Raw genomic sequence first — 19,771 nt, 5'->3', positions numbered from 1 at the left:
GGTTCACGCCGTGTTGGAGCGGTCATTAGACTCATTACCATAAAACTGCAAATAGTTTCAGCTGTTCACCAATTTTTGCCATCACTTGTTCTGCAATTCTCAGCGCTCCACTGCACAACTTGAACTCATCTCACATTCCCCACCAATGGAAGAAGTTAAGCGTTGCTTCACCACCGTCTCCATTCTGTCTTTGTCTGAGCACACCTTTCAGGTGGTACCACAGGGTCGGAGAGGCGTCATGGGACAAAAAGCGGCAAGTCTGGTGGACATCTGAAGGGATCCAGGCTACAACCTTCATGCTACTGTTTCCTTCTCACTTTTTTTTTTTAAGTCTTTCCTCATCTCTTTCTTGAGTGCTTCACATCTGTTTCCATCTGCACCTGTTAGTTATTTTATCTGATTACTCCCTCGTGGATAAATCCCCCTCATGTTCCTCATCGCCTTTGGGTCCTTGCCACAGTCTGCTTGCAATCCTGTTCCCTGCGGAATCCTGTTCCTGTTCCCTGCAGACCTGTTTCTTGTCCCCCTGTTTCTTGGCCTCCTGTTGGGTTACTTTGCCCTGTTTGACAGCCTTTTTCTGTTACAGACTTTACTGCCTCTTTCATCGGTTCTGCTGCTTCCTTATCCCAAATGGACAACTCGTGTCTGATTAAAAAAACTTTGGACTTCCAATCTGTTGTCTTCTCTGCGCTGGGGTCACCATAACAAAGAAGCCTGACTTGGTTTTATTTTTGGTGGTGTTATAAATTGGAGCATTCATGCCTTTTTCCTTTTTGGAGAGGATGAATGAGGATAGAAAGACTTTGTGTCAAATGAGCAGTTATTTGAGGAAAAATGTAATGCGGTGCACAACCTCCACTGTGATGGAGTTTCAGCTAAAACATTTTGGCCATGTGGAATATTTCTCTGAGCAGGTGCCTCAGCGCTGAGAACCCCAGCAACTGCAAGCAGTTACAGGGTGGCCATGTGTCACTTGGCTGTGGTGGATTTGGAGAGGTGGGAAGAGACTGGTTGTGTGGCATGAGTAGTTGCCATCCAGACACCAACACTTGTATAAGACCTGACCTGGTTTTACTACTCTCCTGGTCCCTAGTCTAGTTCACTTGGGGGAATTACAGCTGATGTCTAAACCCTGATTATTGAGGCTATGCAATTTATCCAAAAATATCGATTTATTAAAGCCAAACCACTGCTTGTAATCTTCATGAATTAGCTAAGTAATAATAATAACAACAATAATAATAAGTAAGAAAACAATGAAGTGCATAAAAACACACAGTCACTGGACATTGACCAAAACATATATAGTTCACATCTGCATTTTTAATCCTTTGGACCAAAGGCCACAGAAATAATGCCATAAAGATTCATGAGTGAAGAGCGATGAGCAGCAGTGTGTGGTGCCTGATTCTTCTCAAAAAATATTTGATCAATTTTTTTTCTGAAATTACTGCATGGAATGTCATGGACTTCCAACAATGTATATATATATATATATATATATATATATATATATATATATATATATATATATATATATATATATATATATATATATACAGACAAAATGTAAACAAATAAATAATAATACGTAAATAAATAATATGGCCCTGTGACCTGTGAGCGTTTAAGTAAGCGGACAGAGAATATGAACAGATGGATAATAATCAGAAAAATGAGAACAATAATAAATAGCGGATCCGAAGAACCTTCGGAACCTTTTAAGACTTCCGGTGTCGGCTTCCACCCGATTCATCTCGCGGGGACACGTTGTTGTAGTTCCGTGTCAGAGGTCACGCTACACGTGAGGTAGGCTGTTATTTTAAAGAACTTTTATAATGTTACTGCTGCTTTTCTTTGTTTTTGTTGTTTTGACTGTGATAGTTTTTTGTTTCGTGTTATTTTGCGCAGATAATTTTGTTTTATTTATTGTGAAGGACTGATGAACCAACACGATTATTATTATTATTGTTGGTGTTATGTAGCTGTGCTAACGTTAGCTTGATGTCGTCATTGTGTTTTTGAAATCGCTCTGGCAAAATAAGAAAGATAAAAGCACAACAATAAAAACAAATACAAGATAAGTGAACAACTATAACAACAACAATCAGAGATTTCTGACGTCCGCTAATCCGGATCACATCATCATCAAACTTTATTTCAGACACATGGTCCATAGTAACACAGAGAAACATACAAAAACAAACAAAAAAAGACAATAAAAGACCAGTTTCATCCATGGCCATGTAAACTGAGGTGCCAATGTTTCCACAGTCTAGAAAAGAACCTGACCGAGCTCTGTGCAGGGCTGGTCAGGGTGTGAATGATGCTGTTTACACAATCTGTGAGTCTACACATGCATCTGTACATGAGGTTTCTGAGCACAGCAGCACAGGTTGGGACATTGACATTTACAAACATCTGACTGGCACTACTCCATCGCGGCACCTTAAGCAACATTCTCATGCCGTCATTGTATGCAACCTGAAGTTTGTGCATAATACTTTATTTGTAATGCCGCCACAGGTGGGCAGTATACATTGAAGTGCAATATGCTTTAAAAAGTGCAGTTTTAACATGTACAGAGCACATAGAGAACTTATGAACAAGCATATTAGCTTGTGCATATTGAATACAACGCTGCCTGTGAATGTCTCTATCATCAGACAGGTCAGCGGTTATGTAATGTCCAAAGTATTTCACTTCATCACACACTTGGATGATGCTGCCTGACAGAGAGAAGGCAGGAAAACACAATTTAGAGTCCTCATTACTTCTGACAATCATGATGTTGCTCTTTTTTGCATTGTATTTAATATCAAAGTCTATATCGTACTGAGAGCAAACCTTTAACAGCTGCTGCAACCTAGCACTACACAGACAGAAAATTACAAGGTCATCGGCGTACATTAGGTGGTTTATGGTTGTATGGCCAACCCCACAGCCAGTCCTACATTGATTCAGCAGATTAGACAGATCGTCCATATACACATTAAAAAGGCAAGGTGAGAGAATACTGCCTTGTCTTACCCCATTCCTCACATGAAAGGGAGAAGATACATGGTTTCCCCATTTCACACACACAGACTGGTGAGCATACCAATACACTAAAATTCTCAATAAATATTTCGGAACTCCTCTATTGTACAGCTTATGAAACAATTTTTCATGATTTACATGGTCAAACGCTTTTGAGGCATCAATAAAACACATAAAAATTGTGGTATTGTGCCGGTTATAAAAGTCTAAGATCTCCTTGAGAGCAAAAATGCACATATCAGTGCCAAGTTTTGGCTTAAAACCAAATTGATTGTCAGATGTCATCGTGAACTTCTCAATTCTATTAAGTATAGCCCTCTCCAAGACTTTTGATACAATACTGGCTAGAGCTATAGGCCGATAGTTGTCTTTGCCATTTATTTTGCCAACCTTATCCTTTACAATAGGCACTAAAAACACAGACAGTATAGAATTAGGTAAAATACCATGAATTAAAAACCCAGTGAAACAAATAGCTAACAAGGGAAAGAGTTTCCTGCTTGCAAATTTTAAATGCTCAGCAGATATTTTATCCGCACCACGTCTTATTATTACTCAGATTCAGAACAATATCACTAACTTCTTGTGTAGAAATGACCACTTCTTCGTGTTTGTCTATATTGTTCATCACAAATTAATTACTTTTAATACAATTAAACAGTTCATAATAATGATTCCGCCATAATTGAATAATTTCATCAGGTCCATTTGCACAATCTATATTAGTTGGCAAGGATGTTTTTAAATTGTTCATTGTTTTTATTTCTTTCCAGAATTCAGTAGGACTATTTTGCTGTAGTTTCCTTGCAAGTGACTCAGATTTCAAAGCATTTTCATTGCTCTTAATAAAGCGTAAGGCAGATTTAAAATGAGCATTTGCCCGTTAATTATAATCAAACACAGGATCATGTCTAGGTTTGCCTGATTTAACCCACAGTTTAAAAGGCCTTCTAGCTTCAGCATGAAGCTCTTCTGCATACTCATTCCACCCTGGCTTGGCTTGGAACTTTTTAGTTTTATACAAGGACCTACTAGAGATAAGAAGAGAGTCTACGAGGTCTATTAGAAAAGTATCCAACCTTATTATTTTTTTCAAAAACCATATGGACTTGAATCACGTGTGATTGCGTCAGACAAGTTTGAACCCTCGTGCGCATGCGTGAGTTTTTCCACGCCTGTCGGTTGCGTCATTCGCCTGTGAGCAGGCTTTGAGTGAGGAGTGGTCCACCCCCTCGGCGGATTTTCATTGTCAGGAAACGGGGGAATGATTTCGGCTTTTTTTCCATCAGAATTTTTTCAGAAACTGTTAGAGACTGGCAGCTGGAATTCCTCCACACGTCTGTCTCAATGTACTGAAAAAGTGCTGATGTCCACGTCTTTTCACAGTTCCTGTGCAAGTCAGACGACGTCCCGGATAAAACACAACGTCCAGTTTGGAAATGAACGGCACATTCCACTGTTAGGAGTTTTTGTCATGGAAAGAGGAGCGGAGGCTTCACGCGTCGCGGCGGTGCCGCATGGCGCACAGCAATGCCGTAATGAAGCCTCCCGGGACATGTTCTGGCATGTCCAGGCACATCCACAATTTCTCGGATAATCACTCGATGGAAAAACCAGCGACAGCTGTCTGAACGCCATCTCAAAGCCGTCCTGTGAGACAAAAACGGAGGTGGTTTTGTCTCGCTCCAGTAGCGAATCCATCGTGACGCGTGAAGCCTCCGCTCAGCTTTCCATGACAAAATCTCTTGTTAAAAGTGAAATCTGCCGGAAAATGGTTGATGTCCAGCTCTTCTGATAACCAGAGAAATGGCACACGATGGTCACGGATCCAGACAGCCATCCGTTTAGAAATGAAATGGTCGTTCAGCCTGTCGATGGCGGCTTCAGAGCACGGCGCGCCCCACAGCCGCTGGGGGCCATCCTTAAAGCGACAGTAACACTCCTTATTCTCTACCAAGCCCGTAACATTTTCACCGAAAGCCAGATCAATTTTTCTAATGGTTTCCAGCTGCCAGTCACTAACAGATTCTGAAAAAATTCTGATGGAAAAAAAGCCCAAATCATTCCGCCATTTCCTGACAATGAAACAACGAAGAGGGGGCTGGACCACTCCTCACTCAAAGCCTGCTCACAGGCGAATGACGCAACCGACAGGCGTGGAAAAACTCACGCATGCGCACGAGGGTTCAAGCTTGTCTGATGCAATCACACGTGATTCAAATCCATATGGTTTTTGAAAAAAATAATAAGGTCGGATACTTTTCTAATAGACCTCGTATATTTTTCTCATACAGTAAGCACAGTTCTGCGCCATGTTGTGCATTTTTACAATTTATGTCAGAACAAACCACTGTGCTTTTTGGCAACTCAATATTACTTAGCCATCAAGTCAGACTGGATGTGATACAAGTTTAAATCCTGTGCATTCAGCTTGTCCCAATAAATTTTTCCTTCTTGCGTCTCATTATTCATGGGCAAAAGGGTGGGTAAATTGCCCACATTTATAGACAAGGAAAAAGGGACATGGTCAGATGTAGCAAGTTCATAATTTATCCTCATGGCCTCTAAAGAGTCATGTGCATCCTCACACCATGATGTTGTGTACCATGTTTCACTGATGTAAGTGTAGCTATCCACAGGCAAAAGCATTTCACTGGAGAGAATTAAGTCATTGTTGGAGCAGAACTGCTTTAAGTGATTACCAAATAAGGATTTACAGTCTCTCACATCAGCATTCATATCACCCAAAATGTAAACACAAGTAGATTGATTGTCTTGGATAAATGACACAATACAGGCTAACCTATTAAGGTATTCATCCTCATTATGGGGGCTTTCATAGGGTGTATATATATATTCAGTATAATGAACCTTTTATTTCCATAGCTGAACTCAATTCCTATAGCCCAGTCAACATCCAGTCTTATCACTTTAATCAGCTGGTCCAATCTTTTATGCCACAACACGGCAACACCTCCAGAGATTCTGCCCCGCACTGACTTGGTGCTACAGTCAGTGGTAGATTCACCTGCTCCATAGAAGTCTGCGTGCAGGGAGTTAAGTCTTTCTAAGTCCTGCTTTGCCAAAAAAAGTCTCCTGAACGCACAGTACATCACACGTTTCCAACAGTTTATCCACCACAAGACGGTGTGATTTGTCAGCCTCAGTATATCCCACGCTCAATCCGCGCACATTGTATGACACAATATTAATGTTCATTTATTTGGGGGCGATTTTTCCCGTGCCAGGGCGCGGCTGCTCTCCTGAAACGCCAGGTGCAATCACAGGTACAGGGCGCTGCAAGTCCACCTCACTTCCTGATTCAAGGCCCCGCGTTGGCCAATTACAGCCTGCAAACGCTTTGGGGAAAGTGTTCTGAGGAATGTTTCGGATTTCTCGGCAGATGTTTTCCTTCGATGAATCGAGTGCTTGGGACTCCGACGAGGGCGGTCGCATCTCCTCCACTCTCCCTTAGCGTGTTTTGTCTGTGAGGCTGCCAGCCCTGCTCCTCTGGAAAACTGCAAAATGGATCTGATCTAGTGGTCTCTGAACGCAGTTGATACTATTTTTTTTCCACAAGACACTCGGGAGCGGAGGACCCGACCTGTCCTGCCGGGACACGTGGCGGGTTACGTGATGGACAGCTGGCAGAGGTGGCAAGTCATGTGCCTGTACACGTTGTCTGTGGAGGACGTTGAAGATGTTTACTTATTTGGAGCTGTGGTGACTGGGTTTCTGCTGTGTGGAGTGGCCACAGCACTGGTCTACCGGAAAATTAAGAAGGTGGAGGCGGCATTAATCGGCCCGTCCAGGCTGCCCCACATGATTGATTCGATTGGAAGGGCAGTGTCAGCTCAGTCGGCGGGTGTCAACCGCACGTTGGAATCCATCTCGGGGAGAATGGCTGCACTGGAAAACTGCTTTGATCATCTGTAAGACCACATCTCTCCTCTATTCAGATGTATTGGGAGCCACTCTGAAGTTTCAGACTGTGGAATCTGCCAGGCGTCTGTTAATCTGGATATCTATTTGGTTTCCAAACACCAGCTGTCCTTCAAGACCGCTGGGATAAAATCCTCCCCCCGAGGAACACTCCTGATAGCCTCGCTCCTCGTCTCCCCCCCTCTTCCTCCATCCCTTCCCAGTCCTGAGATGTTGACTGTGGGACCTTTAGACTCTGATGGACTGATTCAGGACTGGGATCCCCCCCAGGATGGACAGATAAGGGCTGTCGATGGCGCCTCAAGTGCGGCCTTCCGGGCTGTCTGTCTGGACACTGGGCCATTCTCTGCCCCTCCCTCCCTGCGGCAGGCCTCGTCCTCTCTCAAGCTGGTCTTGGCGGCGCGACTTACAGTTGCAGCGGCCTTCACCCACTTTACCTCAATTCGGATGACGGACTGCTTCAAGTTTAGTGCACATAAACAATGTCAAATGTATATGTGTTGTCTTTAATTTTGATGTGTGCCATTATTACGGCAAACAAGTAGTAATTGTGGATTAATTGCTGTATCTTGTCTGAGGTAATTGGACTGTAAACATGATTGCCCTTTTTTGGGATCAATAAAGTTGTCTGAAGTCGATGCTTGGCATCAACATAAACTTCAGGGTCTCTGCAAGTAAAAAAGAAACATAAGTGATTGCGTTTGTAGCATTTAAGGGTCAAACCGAGTGTTTTAAATGTTGTATATTTTTTTGGGACACCCTATATAAGAAAAAGCAATGGGTTCAAAGTTGAACCTTGAGGGACACCACATACTACTTTTGTTGATGTCAGCAATATTCCACCAGTTTCCACACTGTACTGTTGTTACTAAGGTAGTCCTGGAAGCAATTGACGGGTTTAAAAATTCAATGGCTTCCAACTTCTTATGGTTCACGGTATGGAAGGCCTTTGGAGGTCAAGAAGAACCATCCTTGTGTCATCCCACAGTGGCATCCCAGTTGTCTTTGTCCTGTTCAGACTTTCTAAATGGACTGCATTTTTCCATCTGAATCGGAAGCTCTGTACACTTTACAGTGATGGTTACACACACACAGGGTGCTGCCATGCACACCAGGAGCAACTGGGGGATTAAGGACCTTGTCCAAGGGCCTTAAGTGATTTTTCCGGTCTGGCTAGGTTTGAACTGATGATCATCTGGTCTTTATAGAGTCAGTCAGGTGGATTAAACAGGTCTTAGTGGAGTATGAAGACCAGAACCTGACTGAAGCTCGTATGAGAGGTTGTGGTCCAGGAGACGCTGATTGAGGTGATCGTAACAAACCTGTCAATCAGCTTCCCCACAGTACTGACTACGGACACACAGCCATCATTACCAGCTGCTGTTTAGCTCTGTCTTATGAATAGGAAGGATTTTTGTGAATTTGAGTTCCAAAGTGATCACACCAGAGGGAACTGAGAAAGTGTGGAAGTGGAAGCTCTGTCTTTTTAAAAATTTGGATTTAGGGAAAGGAGGATCTTAAGAACTGATCCCTCAGTTAATTCATGAAATTCAAATGACAGATTTAGAAGATTAAGCTGAGCCGGTGAGAAGGTGTCACAGCAGCAAAGAACCACTGGAAGATGAATATGATTCAAATTTTCAGGGATCTCGTTATCCATTTTTAGCACTGGTGGATTGTTTTTCTGATCAGGTCACAGAGTTCTGTGTAGGTTCTATTGATCAGGGATCAGAGAACATAGGTACCCAGTCAAATGTTTAGTATATTTTTATTTTTCCAAAAACCTGGATGTGGTAAATGTCCCTGTGAGTAGCTGATTTTGTGGGTATGTTTTGTGCCACAGTTGCTGCGATGGACAGGAAAGTGAAGCAGCAGCGGCGCCATCAGCAGAAACACAGCGGACCGAAGGCGGAGAAGAAGCAGCTGAAGAAGCAGCGAGAGTCAACACAGCACGATGAACGCAAACGCAACCCGAAGGCTTTTTCAGTGCAGTCCGCCGTGCGCATGGCCAAGACGTTCCACAGGTCAGTCCTCACTGACAGAGCCGCCGCCGCCACCTTCAGGACGGTGATGTCACAGGTTTGATTCCTTATTCAAACTGTGAGCACGGTCAGCGCACCGCCCGTATCGTCTTACCGTGTCACTGAGTTCACATCATGTGTACACGTTATCTGGGACCACAACCTTTAAAGCTAAATAAAGGTATTTTGGCTGAATTTTAAGTTTTAGTTGTTTTTTGCTCCTGAAAGTTTTTCTGTTTTTAATTTGGAGAAATGCATTTTTAGACTTTGACGTCCAAAGAAACTCCCACAGCCGTGAAAACGTGTCATAATGATTGACAGGCTTCAGCGCAAGTCGGCTTCTGGATTTCTCACAGTTAATAATCACATATTAAATGCTGTTAAGCGCAAACTTTGTCTATTTTTCCTGCTAAAACATACCATTGTTAACTGATCTTGTACCATTAAGATTAACAGAGGAACAGTTATGCTTGTTGTGGCCACGTTCACTCATTCGGAGGAATGTGGATTTCGGTCTGAGGAGGATTCTGCATGTTGGAAGTTTTATTGAAAATTTTCTTCCTAGTGGGGCTGCATGATTTGTAGAAGAAAAACCTGGTATTGTCATTATTGTGGAAAATGTTGCTTTTTGAAATATGGAAAATGTGTGTTTTCCGCAGACCTGCCAACTTTTACGAATTTTGTGTACCCGGCATGCATTTGGGCGTCAAATGACACGAGTATGATTTATTATTCATTCGTCTTCAACCGCTTATCCGGGATCGGGTCGTAGGGGCAACAGCTCCAACAGGGGACCACAGACCTCCCTTTAACGGGACACATTGACCACCTCTGACTGGGGGATCCCAAGGTGTTCCCCCAGTGTGGAGATATAATCTCTCCACCTAGTCCTGGGTCTCCTCCCAGATGGACATGCCTGGAACACCTAACTAGGGAGGTGCCCAGGGGGGATCCTTATCAGATGCCCAAAGCACCTCAGCTGGCTCCTTGCAACGTGAAGGAGCAATGGCTCTACTCCGAGCTCCCCAAGGATGACTGTGCTTCTCACCCTATCTCTAAGGGAGACACCAGCCACTCCCCTAAGGAAGACCACTCTGACCACTTGTACCCGCGATCTAGTTCTTTCGGTCATGACCCAACCTTCATGACCATAGGTGAGAGTAGGAACGAAGATTGACCAGTAGATCGGGAGCTTCGCCTTTTGGCTCAGCTCCCTTTTCATCACAACAGTACGGTAGAGCAAATGCAATACCGCCCCTGGTGTGCTGATTCTCCAGCCAATCTCACACTCCATTGTCCCCTCACTCATGAACAATACCCCGAGGTACTTGAATTCCTTCACTTGGGGCAAGACCGCATTCCCTACCTGGAGTAGGCAATCCTTCGGGTTCCTGCTGAGAACCATGGTCTCAGATTTCGAGGTGCTGATCCTCAACCCAGCCGATTCACACTTGGCTATGAACCGATCCAGTGAGTGTTGGAGGCCACAGGGTGATGAAGCCAACAGGACCACATCATCTGCAAAAAGCAGTGATGTGACCCTGAGCCCACCAAACTGGAAACCCTCCTCGCCTGGACTACGCCTCGATATCCTGTCCATGAATATCACAAACAGGATTGGTGACAAGGCGCAGGAAAGTATGTCCTGGAGTACCCGATCATACGCCTTCTACAAGTCCACAAAACACATGTAGACTGGATGGGCATACTCCCAGGCACCCTGCAGGATCCTTGTGAGAGTGAAGAGCTGGTCGTTGTTCCACAACCAGGATGGAACCCGCATTGTTCCTCTTCAATCAGAGGTTCGACTATCGGCCGAACCCTCATTTTCAGCACCCTGGAGTAGACTTTACCGGGGGGGCTGAGTAGTGTGATGCCCCTGTAATTGGCACACACTCTCTGGTCCCCCTTTTTAAATGTGGGGACCACCACCCCAGTTTGTGACTCCTTTGGCACTGTCCCAGATCTCAATGCAGTGTTGAAGAGACATCTCATCCAAGACAGTTCCTCCACACCCAGAGCCTTCAGCATTTCTGGACAGATCTCATCGAACCCCGGGACCTTGCCACTGCAGAGTTGTTTGACTACCTCAGTGACTTCCACCAGGGAAATTGAATGAAGCACATTCTACCAGGGTAAACTCCAGCGTAGCGACGCTCAGCCGGGGACTCATGAGTATCCCCACACCTGTCCGGTGCCTCACACCCTGGGCAACTCCAGCGAAGGATAAGGTCCAACCCCTATCAAGGAGAGTGGGTCCAGAACCGAGGCTGTGCATGGAGGTGAGGCCGACTAGATCGAACTGGTAACGCTCCACCACAGCGAGGTGACGTTCCACACCCCCAGAGCTAGCCCGGGCTGCCTAGGTCTGGGCAGCAGGGGCTGAAATTTACCAAACAAATTAAGGATATTCCAAAAATCTAACTTGTTAACCAAATGCTAATTTATTTCAATGAAATAAACTTAAATAATAAATGTAAAGTTAAGGTAAAATTAACTGTTAAACTTTTAAGCATTTCATTTTTTTATATCTAACTCAATCAATAAATTGAATGTGTTTCAGAGATTTTGTTCAGGCAGTACAGCTGTTTCTTACTGTCATATATACAAAGCCACCGACTGAAAACTGAAAGTAAAAGAGCTAAAATGCCAAACACATCTTTCGAGAAGACTTGCAAGTGTACCACTGAGTTTCCCTTCTTTTCTTTCAGCCACCGAATTTGAAATGTTTGCGTCTTGGTACGGTGGCTGGGAAGTGCAAATCAATCAGTTGTGAAAACTGAAAGTAAAAGAGGAAAAAGATGTTTGGACAAGACTGGTCAGTGGTCCACTGACTGTTCATTTGTCTGTTTGTTTGTGAACAGCTTGGAGCCCACAATTCTTCATACGAGGGCTGTCCATAAAGTATAGGTCCTTTTTATTTTTTTCAAAAACTATATGGATTTCATTCATACGTAAGTCAGACATGCATGAACCCTCGTGCGCATGCATGAGTTTTTCCACGCCTGTCGGTGACGTCATTCGCCTGTGAGCACTCCTTGTGGGAGGAGTCGTCCAGCCCCTCGTCGGAATTCCTTTGTCTGAGAAGTTGCTGAGAGACTGGCGCTTTGTTTGATCAAAATTTTTTCTAAACCTGTGAGACACATCGAAGTGGACACGGTTCGAAAAATTAAGCTGGTTTTCAGTGAAAATTTTAACGGCTGATGAGAGATTTTGAGGTGATTCTGTCGCTTTAAGGACTTCCCACGGTGCGAGACGTCGCGCAGCGCTCTCAGGCGCCATCATCAGCCTGTTTCAAGCTGAAAACCTCCACATTTCAGGCTCTATTGATCCAGGACGTCGTGAGAGAACAGAGAAGTTTCAGAAGAAGTCGGTTTCAGCATTTTATCCGGATATTCCACTGTTAAAGGAGATTTTTTCAATGAAAGACATGCGGACGGGTCCGCGCGTCGGGATGCAGCCGACGCGGTGCGGCGGCACAGGAAAAACACCTCCGTGTTGATAACCATTTGTAAAATCCAGGCGGCTTTTGATGGCTTTCAGTGGAGTGAGTATATGAGAAATTGTTTAACAGCTGGACATGTTCCAACTTGTCCTTAAGGCTTCCAACAGAGGTGTTTTTCCTGTGGCGGAGCGTCGGGTCGGCTGTGAGCCGACGCGCGGACCCGTCCGCACGTCTTTCATTAAAAGAAATCTCCTTTAACAGTGGAATATCCGGATAAAATGCTGAAACCGACTTCTTCTGAAACTTCTCTGTTCTCTCACGACGTCCTGGATCAATAGAGCCTGAAATGTGGAGGCTTTCAGCTTGAACAGGCTGATGACGCCGCCTGAGAGCGCTGTGCGACGTCTCGCACCGTGGGAAGTCCTTAAAGTGACAGTGTCACCTCAAAATCTCTCATCAGCCGTTAAAATTTTCACTGAAAACCAGCTTAATTTTTCGAACCGTGTCCACTTCGATGTGTCTCACAGGTTTAGAAAAAATTTTGATCAAATAAAGCGCCAGTCTCTCAGCAACTTCTCAGACAAAGGAATTCCGACGAGGGGCTGGACGACTCCTCCCACAAGGAGTGCTCACATGCGAATGACGTCACCGACAGGCGTGGAAAAACTCACGCATGCGCACGAGGGTTCAAGCATGTCTGATGTAAAAACATATGAATGAAATCCATATAGTTTTTGAAAAAAATAAAAACGACCTATACTTTATTGACAGACCTCGTATGTCGTTATGAAGTTTTACTGAAGATTCATATCCTGATAGGCAAGAAGTGATTCAATTTTCAAGATCATAGGTCAAAGGGCACAGTCAGGAAAAATCTTGGAAAATTGAAACATTTTTAACATTGAACAAATTTTCAAGAATTCATAACTGTTAAAAGATCGAACTTCTTTCATATGTGAAAGTGTTATGTAGGGTGGTATCCTTTATCTCCTGACAAAGTTTTATCTGGATCTGATCCAAATTACATATTTTGTGGTCATTTAAATTTAACACTGAAAACTCCATTTAATGTATATATTATATCATATCTTAAGGGCCCGGCCACACGGCACACGACAATAGCTGAACAAAGGAAAAAAGTCACAAATCGTCGAGAATAGGTGGATGATCCTGCACTTCTCCCATCACCGAAAAGCCTGTGAAGCATGAGGAATGAAACAAAACCGAAACTAACAAAAGAAAAACGAAGCGAAAGTTGACCGTGACACTTTAAACACAATCAAAACGAAACATTCATGGTGATGTAACTGGCCAGCCTGTGCTCATGTCCACAGCACCATCTGGTTGTCTTGACAACAGGTTTGTCTTTACAACAACATGTGCGCACACACTGGCTAGCCAGAAACAGCTGGAAAGTGTAGTTACAGTAGTTGATGGACACATGGACGAGTCGCGTTCAGCTCGTCTGAGCTTTAGTTATTGATCCGTTAAGGATATCGTCAACATTTGTGCAAGAGCTGTCCCGTTGACATCACTAACCTGATGTCTCTTCTTCTCCACGGCTTTATGGTCCCACTCACATCAGACAAACCTGTGCGGTTTCTCATGAACACGTGTCGAAATAATGTCAGTGCTGCAAAGTGAAGATACTGACTGTGTGATCGGGACCAGAAATCCAGCAGCCTGGAGGGAACAAAAAGGATGCTGATAAGGCAATGCATTCTGGGTCAAATTGACTTTATGCGTTAGAGGGAATTGTGGGACTTTGGACCTGGGGAAAATTGAGTTTTTGCCAGAGTTAATGGAAACTTATGGCTTCTGTTGTTTCCATGGATATGTGTGATGCTCAGTGCTTATGCTATGAACATAGCATTAGTGTGCAGGTTCTTTTCATGAAGTTCTCTTTCAGGACCCTGGGGAACCTCTGGGGCTTTCAGCCTTTCATGTTCTTCAGATGTCAGTGTTCAGGTAGAAGATAAGACCTTGCAGGGTTTTTGGTCCATGTGTTGATCAAACATCTAACAAACGGAGCAGAAATCAAAGTTGAGCAGCAGCTGGTGGTGGGAGGGATTAGTTTTTACTGTTTCTACCACAGTTCCATGAACATGAACCTGTTCTTTCCAGGGCCCAGGACATAAAGGCAAAAAAACACCACATCCCTCTGGTTGACCGGACTCCACTGGAACCCCCTCCTGTTGTAGTTGTAGTCGTCGGCCCTCCCAAGGTGGGAAAAAGCACCCTGATCCGTTGCCTGATCAAAACCTTCACCCGTCAGAAGCTTGTGGACATTGGTGGACCTGTAACTATTGTCTCTGGTAAGACGTGTTTTTTACTGTTGCCCGTTTTGTCCCATGTCTTTGTGGAATGAACATACTCCAGGATGACGGCTCAGTTCCTGGTCCCAGTCTGATTGTTGGTTTATTCTCCTGCCAACCTGTACACACTTTTTGTATCAAACACATATTTTCACATCAAGGCACACTGGTGTGATTTGTCACACAAAAGTACACACACGCACACACAAAAAATCTTGAGGAAATTGTTGAACGGTTGTGCTGCACCTGAGTCTGAAGAAGAGTTCAGCCAATCACAGTGCTGTCTTCTGTCCCTACAGCGAGCACGCCAGTGAGCCAGAGACGGCTAGCAGTGGCTGCTAGCTGTGGTGGAGTGACTGAGTGTCTTATTCCAACTGCCTGAAATATTATAACTCACTGTGCAGTTTGTTGCTTGAACAGACCATCTTAAGAAGTCTGTGCTTCAGCATTTACTCAGAGTGAAGTTTTCATGTTATTTAATGTGTGTGTTAGTGCCGTTAGCCGGTGTTGCACACCAGACGGTCTTCTCTAAAGTCAGTTTTAAGCAGGAACAAGGCCATTTTAAGCAGATACGAGGTGATACTTGGTGCCGCTTTGAAATGACCAAAGCGCAGTGGACGCATCAGCTAGCAGCTCGTGTAGCTCTGATCGCTTCCTCCATCTTTTACTATGAAATAATGCTGAATTTATGTAGAAATGATTGTTGTACAAACATTTCAGTATCTGTCACTGAGATAAATGATGACTGGAGTGCAGTTTGAAGCAGAAACAAGGTGATAATCCGTGAACTGCGGCTAATGGCGCATGTGCAGTGAAGGCAGGGCATACCGATTTTTAGCGGGGATTGTTCAGTTGGCGACACCGGTATTGCTCGCATGATGATGTTTGCATCGCAGTTACTGAGGCCATCAAACAATTGTTGTTTCTATTGTTTTAATCTTTTTTTAATCAAAGCCTTGTAATTTTGTTGTACATTTTTGTTAAACTATAGTATTAAAAATGGTATTGAGTATTTTCCAGGGTATTTGTATTGAGTTTGTAATTCTGGTATCATGACAACCCACGTGATGATCTGGCTGACAAGATCCGTTCTCTGTGCGCAAAGTGCTCCATGAGCTAAACGATTATTCATCACTTTTCTGAAATATTATCAGGACAATGTTCTACAAGAGGTCACTTGTCATGGTGCCTGAGGTGGGGCTCAAATCTTCATATTATAATATACAGATAATGAATGGTTATGACTTCAATGGTATGAATATTGCATGAGGTGAAAGCTGGAACATGTCATTCAACAAGTCTGGTTTTCCATGTAATAAACACTGTATCTCTCCATTTAAAATCCCTTGCATGTATTGGAGAGCAGTCTGGATGTGCCCAGTAACAGAGTTATGAAATGGAGTTCAAGCACTGACACTTGCAGATTTGAGGGTAGTGGGCACCGTGTTTCAGTGATTAAAAAACCGGGCGTTTTATTTTTTCAAACCCTGCTCAGACACGGGACCTAAACAAGGCGGGGCATAATTCAAGGCCAGCAATAATTAATAAAATGCTGCTTGCTGCCTGCACTGTAATATGGTGTTAAGTTTCACACACATCCCTGGGTGTGACGAACCAAACCGCTTAAGATCACAGCCCCTCTGTAGGGCTGTGAACCCGCACACCTCCTGAATGGAGACCACAAAGGGCTGTGATTTGTCACTTTTATGTTTTCACTCCTTCCTCTCCTGTCATATTTTAAACATTTTTGCAGTGCACACACTGATTACATTTTGATCATGGATCAAATACATTTGACAGAAAAATCCGCAAACATGACCAGCTTCACAACACTGAGTCAGATAAAAACACTCAGTTCATGGAGAAATTGTACACCTTACCTTTGGTTTGGAGAGTTACAGAATTGCAGAAGCATAAATCAGGCTTAGGGTTTTAAGGTGGACTTAGAAAAAAGAGTGACTCTACAAAGTGTAATCTTTTTAAGGCACGTAATGTCTGGCACTTATTTTAAGGCAGGCATTAATTTTTTTTTTTTTTTTTTTTTTTTTTTCAGAAAATGAAGCACGCTGATTTTGGATTCCCGATAGATCGTACAGCACCTCCTGACTGTAACTAATTTGTTATATACATATAACGGATTTCGATTATAATGTACAAAATTTGCTGGTCCACCTGAATCCATTATATGCGTGTTTTACTGTATGTAGATATTTTAGGTGGGACTCACTCAGCACCGAGTTGTAGCTCAGTCTGTTACTGTGAAAACTCATCCAAATTAAGAGCAGCTTTTTTCTCCACAAACCTGTCCTCCGCTCTGTGTCCCCTCCCCTCCGTCTGTCTTCTGCTCCATCTGTCCTCTGTGCTCCTGTGATCACAGAGGGTTTTGTGTGTTTGCAGTTTGCTCCATGTATCCTCTCCTCCATGTGTCCTCTGCTCCGTGTGCCATCTCCTCCATGTGTCCTGTGTCTCCTGTGATGTCAGAGGGTTTTGTATGTTTGCAGTTTGCTCCATGTGTCCGCCGCTCCGTGTGACCTGTCCTCCGTGTGTCCTCCGCTCTGTGTGCCCTCTCCTCCATGTGCCCTCTCCTCCATGTGTCCTGTGTCTCCTGTGATGTCAGAGGGTTTTGTGTGTTTGCAGTTTGCTCCATGTGTCCTCCGCTCCGTGTGACCTGTCCTCCGTGTGTCCTGTCTCCTGTCATGTCGGAGCGGTTTGTGTGTCTGCAGTTTGCTCTGTGTGCTTTTAGTGTTAACTCAAATGGTTGTTTTTTTGCCTGTGTGTGTTTGAGGAGAATGTTTTTATGTGTTTTTTAGGCAAAAAGCACCGTGTCACTTTCATGGAGTGTAACAACGACATTAATACGATGATTGACCTCGCAAAAGTAGCTGATCTGGTGAGTCTGAACGTTGGCGTCGTGTGACGAGCACCTGAAGGACTTGATGATGTTCACGACACGTGAAGCAGCCCGCAGCACTCGGACATTTTATTGTTTGAAAGTCAAAGCTTTATTAAACCAGTTTCCTGTTAATCTTCCTTCTTTCCCACCAGGTTTTAATGCTGATTGATGCCAGCTTTGGCTTTGAAATGGAGACGTTTGAATTTCTTAACATCTGTCAGGTGCACGGCTTCCCTCGGATCATGGGAGTCCTGACTCACCTGGATTCATTCAAAAACAACAAGGCCTTACGAAAGACAAAGAAGCGCCTCAAACATCGCTTCTGGACTGAGGTCTATCAGGTAGAGTACCTGGACTCCTCCTTGCCACATGCACATTTAGTTCCTCTCCTGTATTTGGACATTGAAGGCAGCATCTAATGTGTCTTTTGGTGAACTGGTCTCTCCAGTCACAGTCACTTGAGGTGTAACTCCATCACAGTTAGTGTAGTTGTGTTGGTGGCTTTCTTCACTTCTCTCCTGCGTGCACGTTCACTTGTTGTTGTTTTTTTTTGAGGATGGTGTGCTGTAGACTGATTCACCTCTTGACGTTTCACAGTGATTGATGTCACTAAACTACAAGAGATGGTCAACACGTGAAGTCAACGCAAGACTTTGTATCTGCTGAAATCATGAGGGAATAACACACACACCTGGACCTACTGTGGGTCCAGGTGTGTGTGTTGTTCCTTTAGCCAGGTCATCCATATAAACAAGAAAAGAAGCTGGAGGCACAAGTCATACACACTTCATGGTCACATAGTCAAGCCAGTTATTTCAGCTGATCAATACCTGGGTGTCCCTGCAGTGTCAGATTTGTGGTGGAACCCTCCTGTGGACAACATCTGTAACAAAGCCAATAAAACCTTGGGATTTTTGAAGAGAAATCTTTAGATAAGTTCCACTAAATTGAAGATGATGACACTGCTGCAGCTTCTCCTAGAATTCTTGGCAACAGTATGGGATCCAAATACCCAAAGAAACATTGATAAGCAAGAAATTCTCCAGTGCCAGATATGTATGTGTTGGACAGTTAGCACCAGCCCTCTATTGTTGGCAACATGCTGGATCAGCTTTGATGAATATCCCTGGCTGACAGAAGAAAAATCCAACAGTTGGCGATGTTGTACAAGAGCTAGTGATCCAACTGCGTGAAGACCAGCACGGACAGTTCAGACTTGATGTGACCTTTCCGACCCCTTTCCACTCACCAGTGGTGTAAAGCAGGGTTGTGTACTGGCGCCTACTCTTTTCAACATCTTCTTCATCATGTTGATCAAACAAGCTGCTGAAGATACTGCTGGAACCTCAATTTCCCTGAGGGAATCTTCTCAAGGGATCAATAAAGTTCTATCTAATCTAAGGCCTTAACAATGAGGCTGGCGTTTACGTCAGGTACCCTCTAGATGGTAGCCTGTTCAACCTACGGCAGTTACAAGCCCCAGGAAAGACCAAGGAAAAGTTGATCCTAGACTGACTCTTCGCAGGTGATGCTGCCCTTATCGCTCACTCAGAACAAGCTCTTCAGCGCATCACGTCGCTTCGCAGATGCGTTGCAGTTATTTGGCCTCGAGGTCAGCCTGAAGAAGACTGAGATTCTCTACAAACCTGCACCCCTGGAAGCATATCACTCTTTTCACATTACCGTCGGTGACATTGTACTGAAGCAAGATCAGCAGTTTACCTGTATAGGCTGTACATTCTCATCCGACTCCAGAATCCTCAAGGAAATCGATAGCAGACTTGCAAAGGTTAACAGCTCCTTTGATAGACTCTACAAATGAGTGTGATACAAGCTGAAAAGCCAAACCAAGATCAGTGTTTACCAAGCTGTCATCCTCACCACCCTTCTCTACAACTCCATGACCTGGGTCACATACCATTTTCACCTCCACCTGCTTGAGCGTTTCCATCAGCGCTGTCTCCGCACCATCCTTAACATTAACTTCATCACCAACATTGAGGTCCTTGAACAAGCATTGATCCCCAGTATCGAAGCCATGCTCTCGAAGTTCCAGCTCTGTTGGGCTGGTTATGTTTCCAGGATGAAGAACCACCGCCTTCCCAAGATTGTGTTG

At 44.1% G+C, this 19,771-nt stretch overlaps 1 protein-coding gene across 2 annotated transcripts in view; it reads left to right on the top strand.

The window, feature by feature from the left end:
• Nucleotides 1-1,695: 1,695 nt before the first annotated feature.
• The window catches only part of bms1 (BMS1 ribosome biogenesis factor), a 75,128-nt gene continuing 57,052 nt past the window's right edge, over nt 1,696-19,771 (top strand). For both annotated transcript variants that reach the window (XM_034193707.1, XM_034193706.1), the window contains exons 1-5: nt 1,696-1,809; nt 8,825-9,005; nt 14,572-14,762; nt 17,573-17,652; nt 17,808-17,996. In XM_034193707.1, coding sequence (XP_034049598.1) covers nt 8,833-9,005; nt 14,572-14,762; nt 17,573-17,652; nt 17,808-17,996 — 633 coding nt within the window. In that variant the 5' untranslated portion in view covers nt 1,696-1,809; nt 8,825-8,832. The remainder of the gene's footprint in view (nt 1,810-8,824; nt 9,006-14,571; nt 14,763-17,572; nt 17,653-17,807; nt 17,997-19,771) is intronic.

The sequence above is a fragment of the Thalassophryne amazonica genome, chromosome 18 (assembly GCF_902500255.1).
Source record: "Thalassophryne amazonica chromosome 18, fThaAma1.1, whole genome shotgun sequence".
In the NCBI taxonomy this organism is placed as follows: domain Eukaryota; kingdom Metazoa; phylum Chordata; class Actinopteri; order Batrachoidiformes; family Batrachoididae; genus Thalassophryne; species Thalassophryne amazonica.
This window is presented reverse-complemented; position numbering and strand designations above follow the sequence as displayed.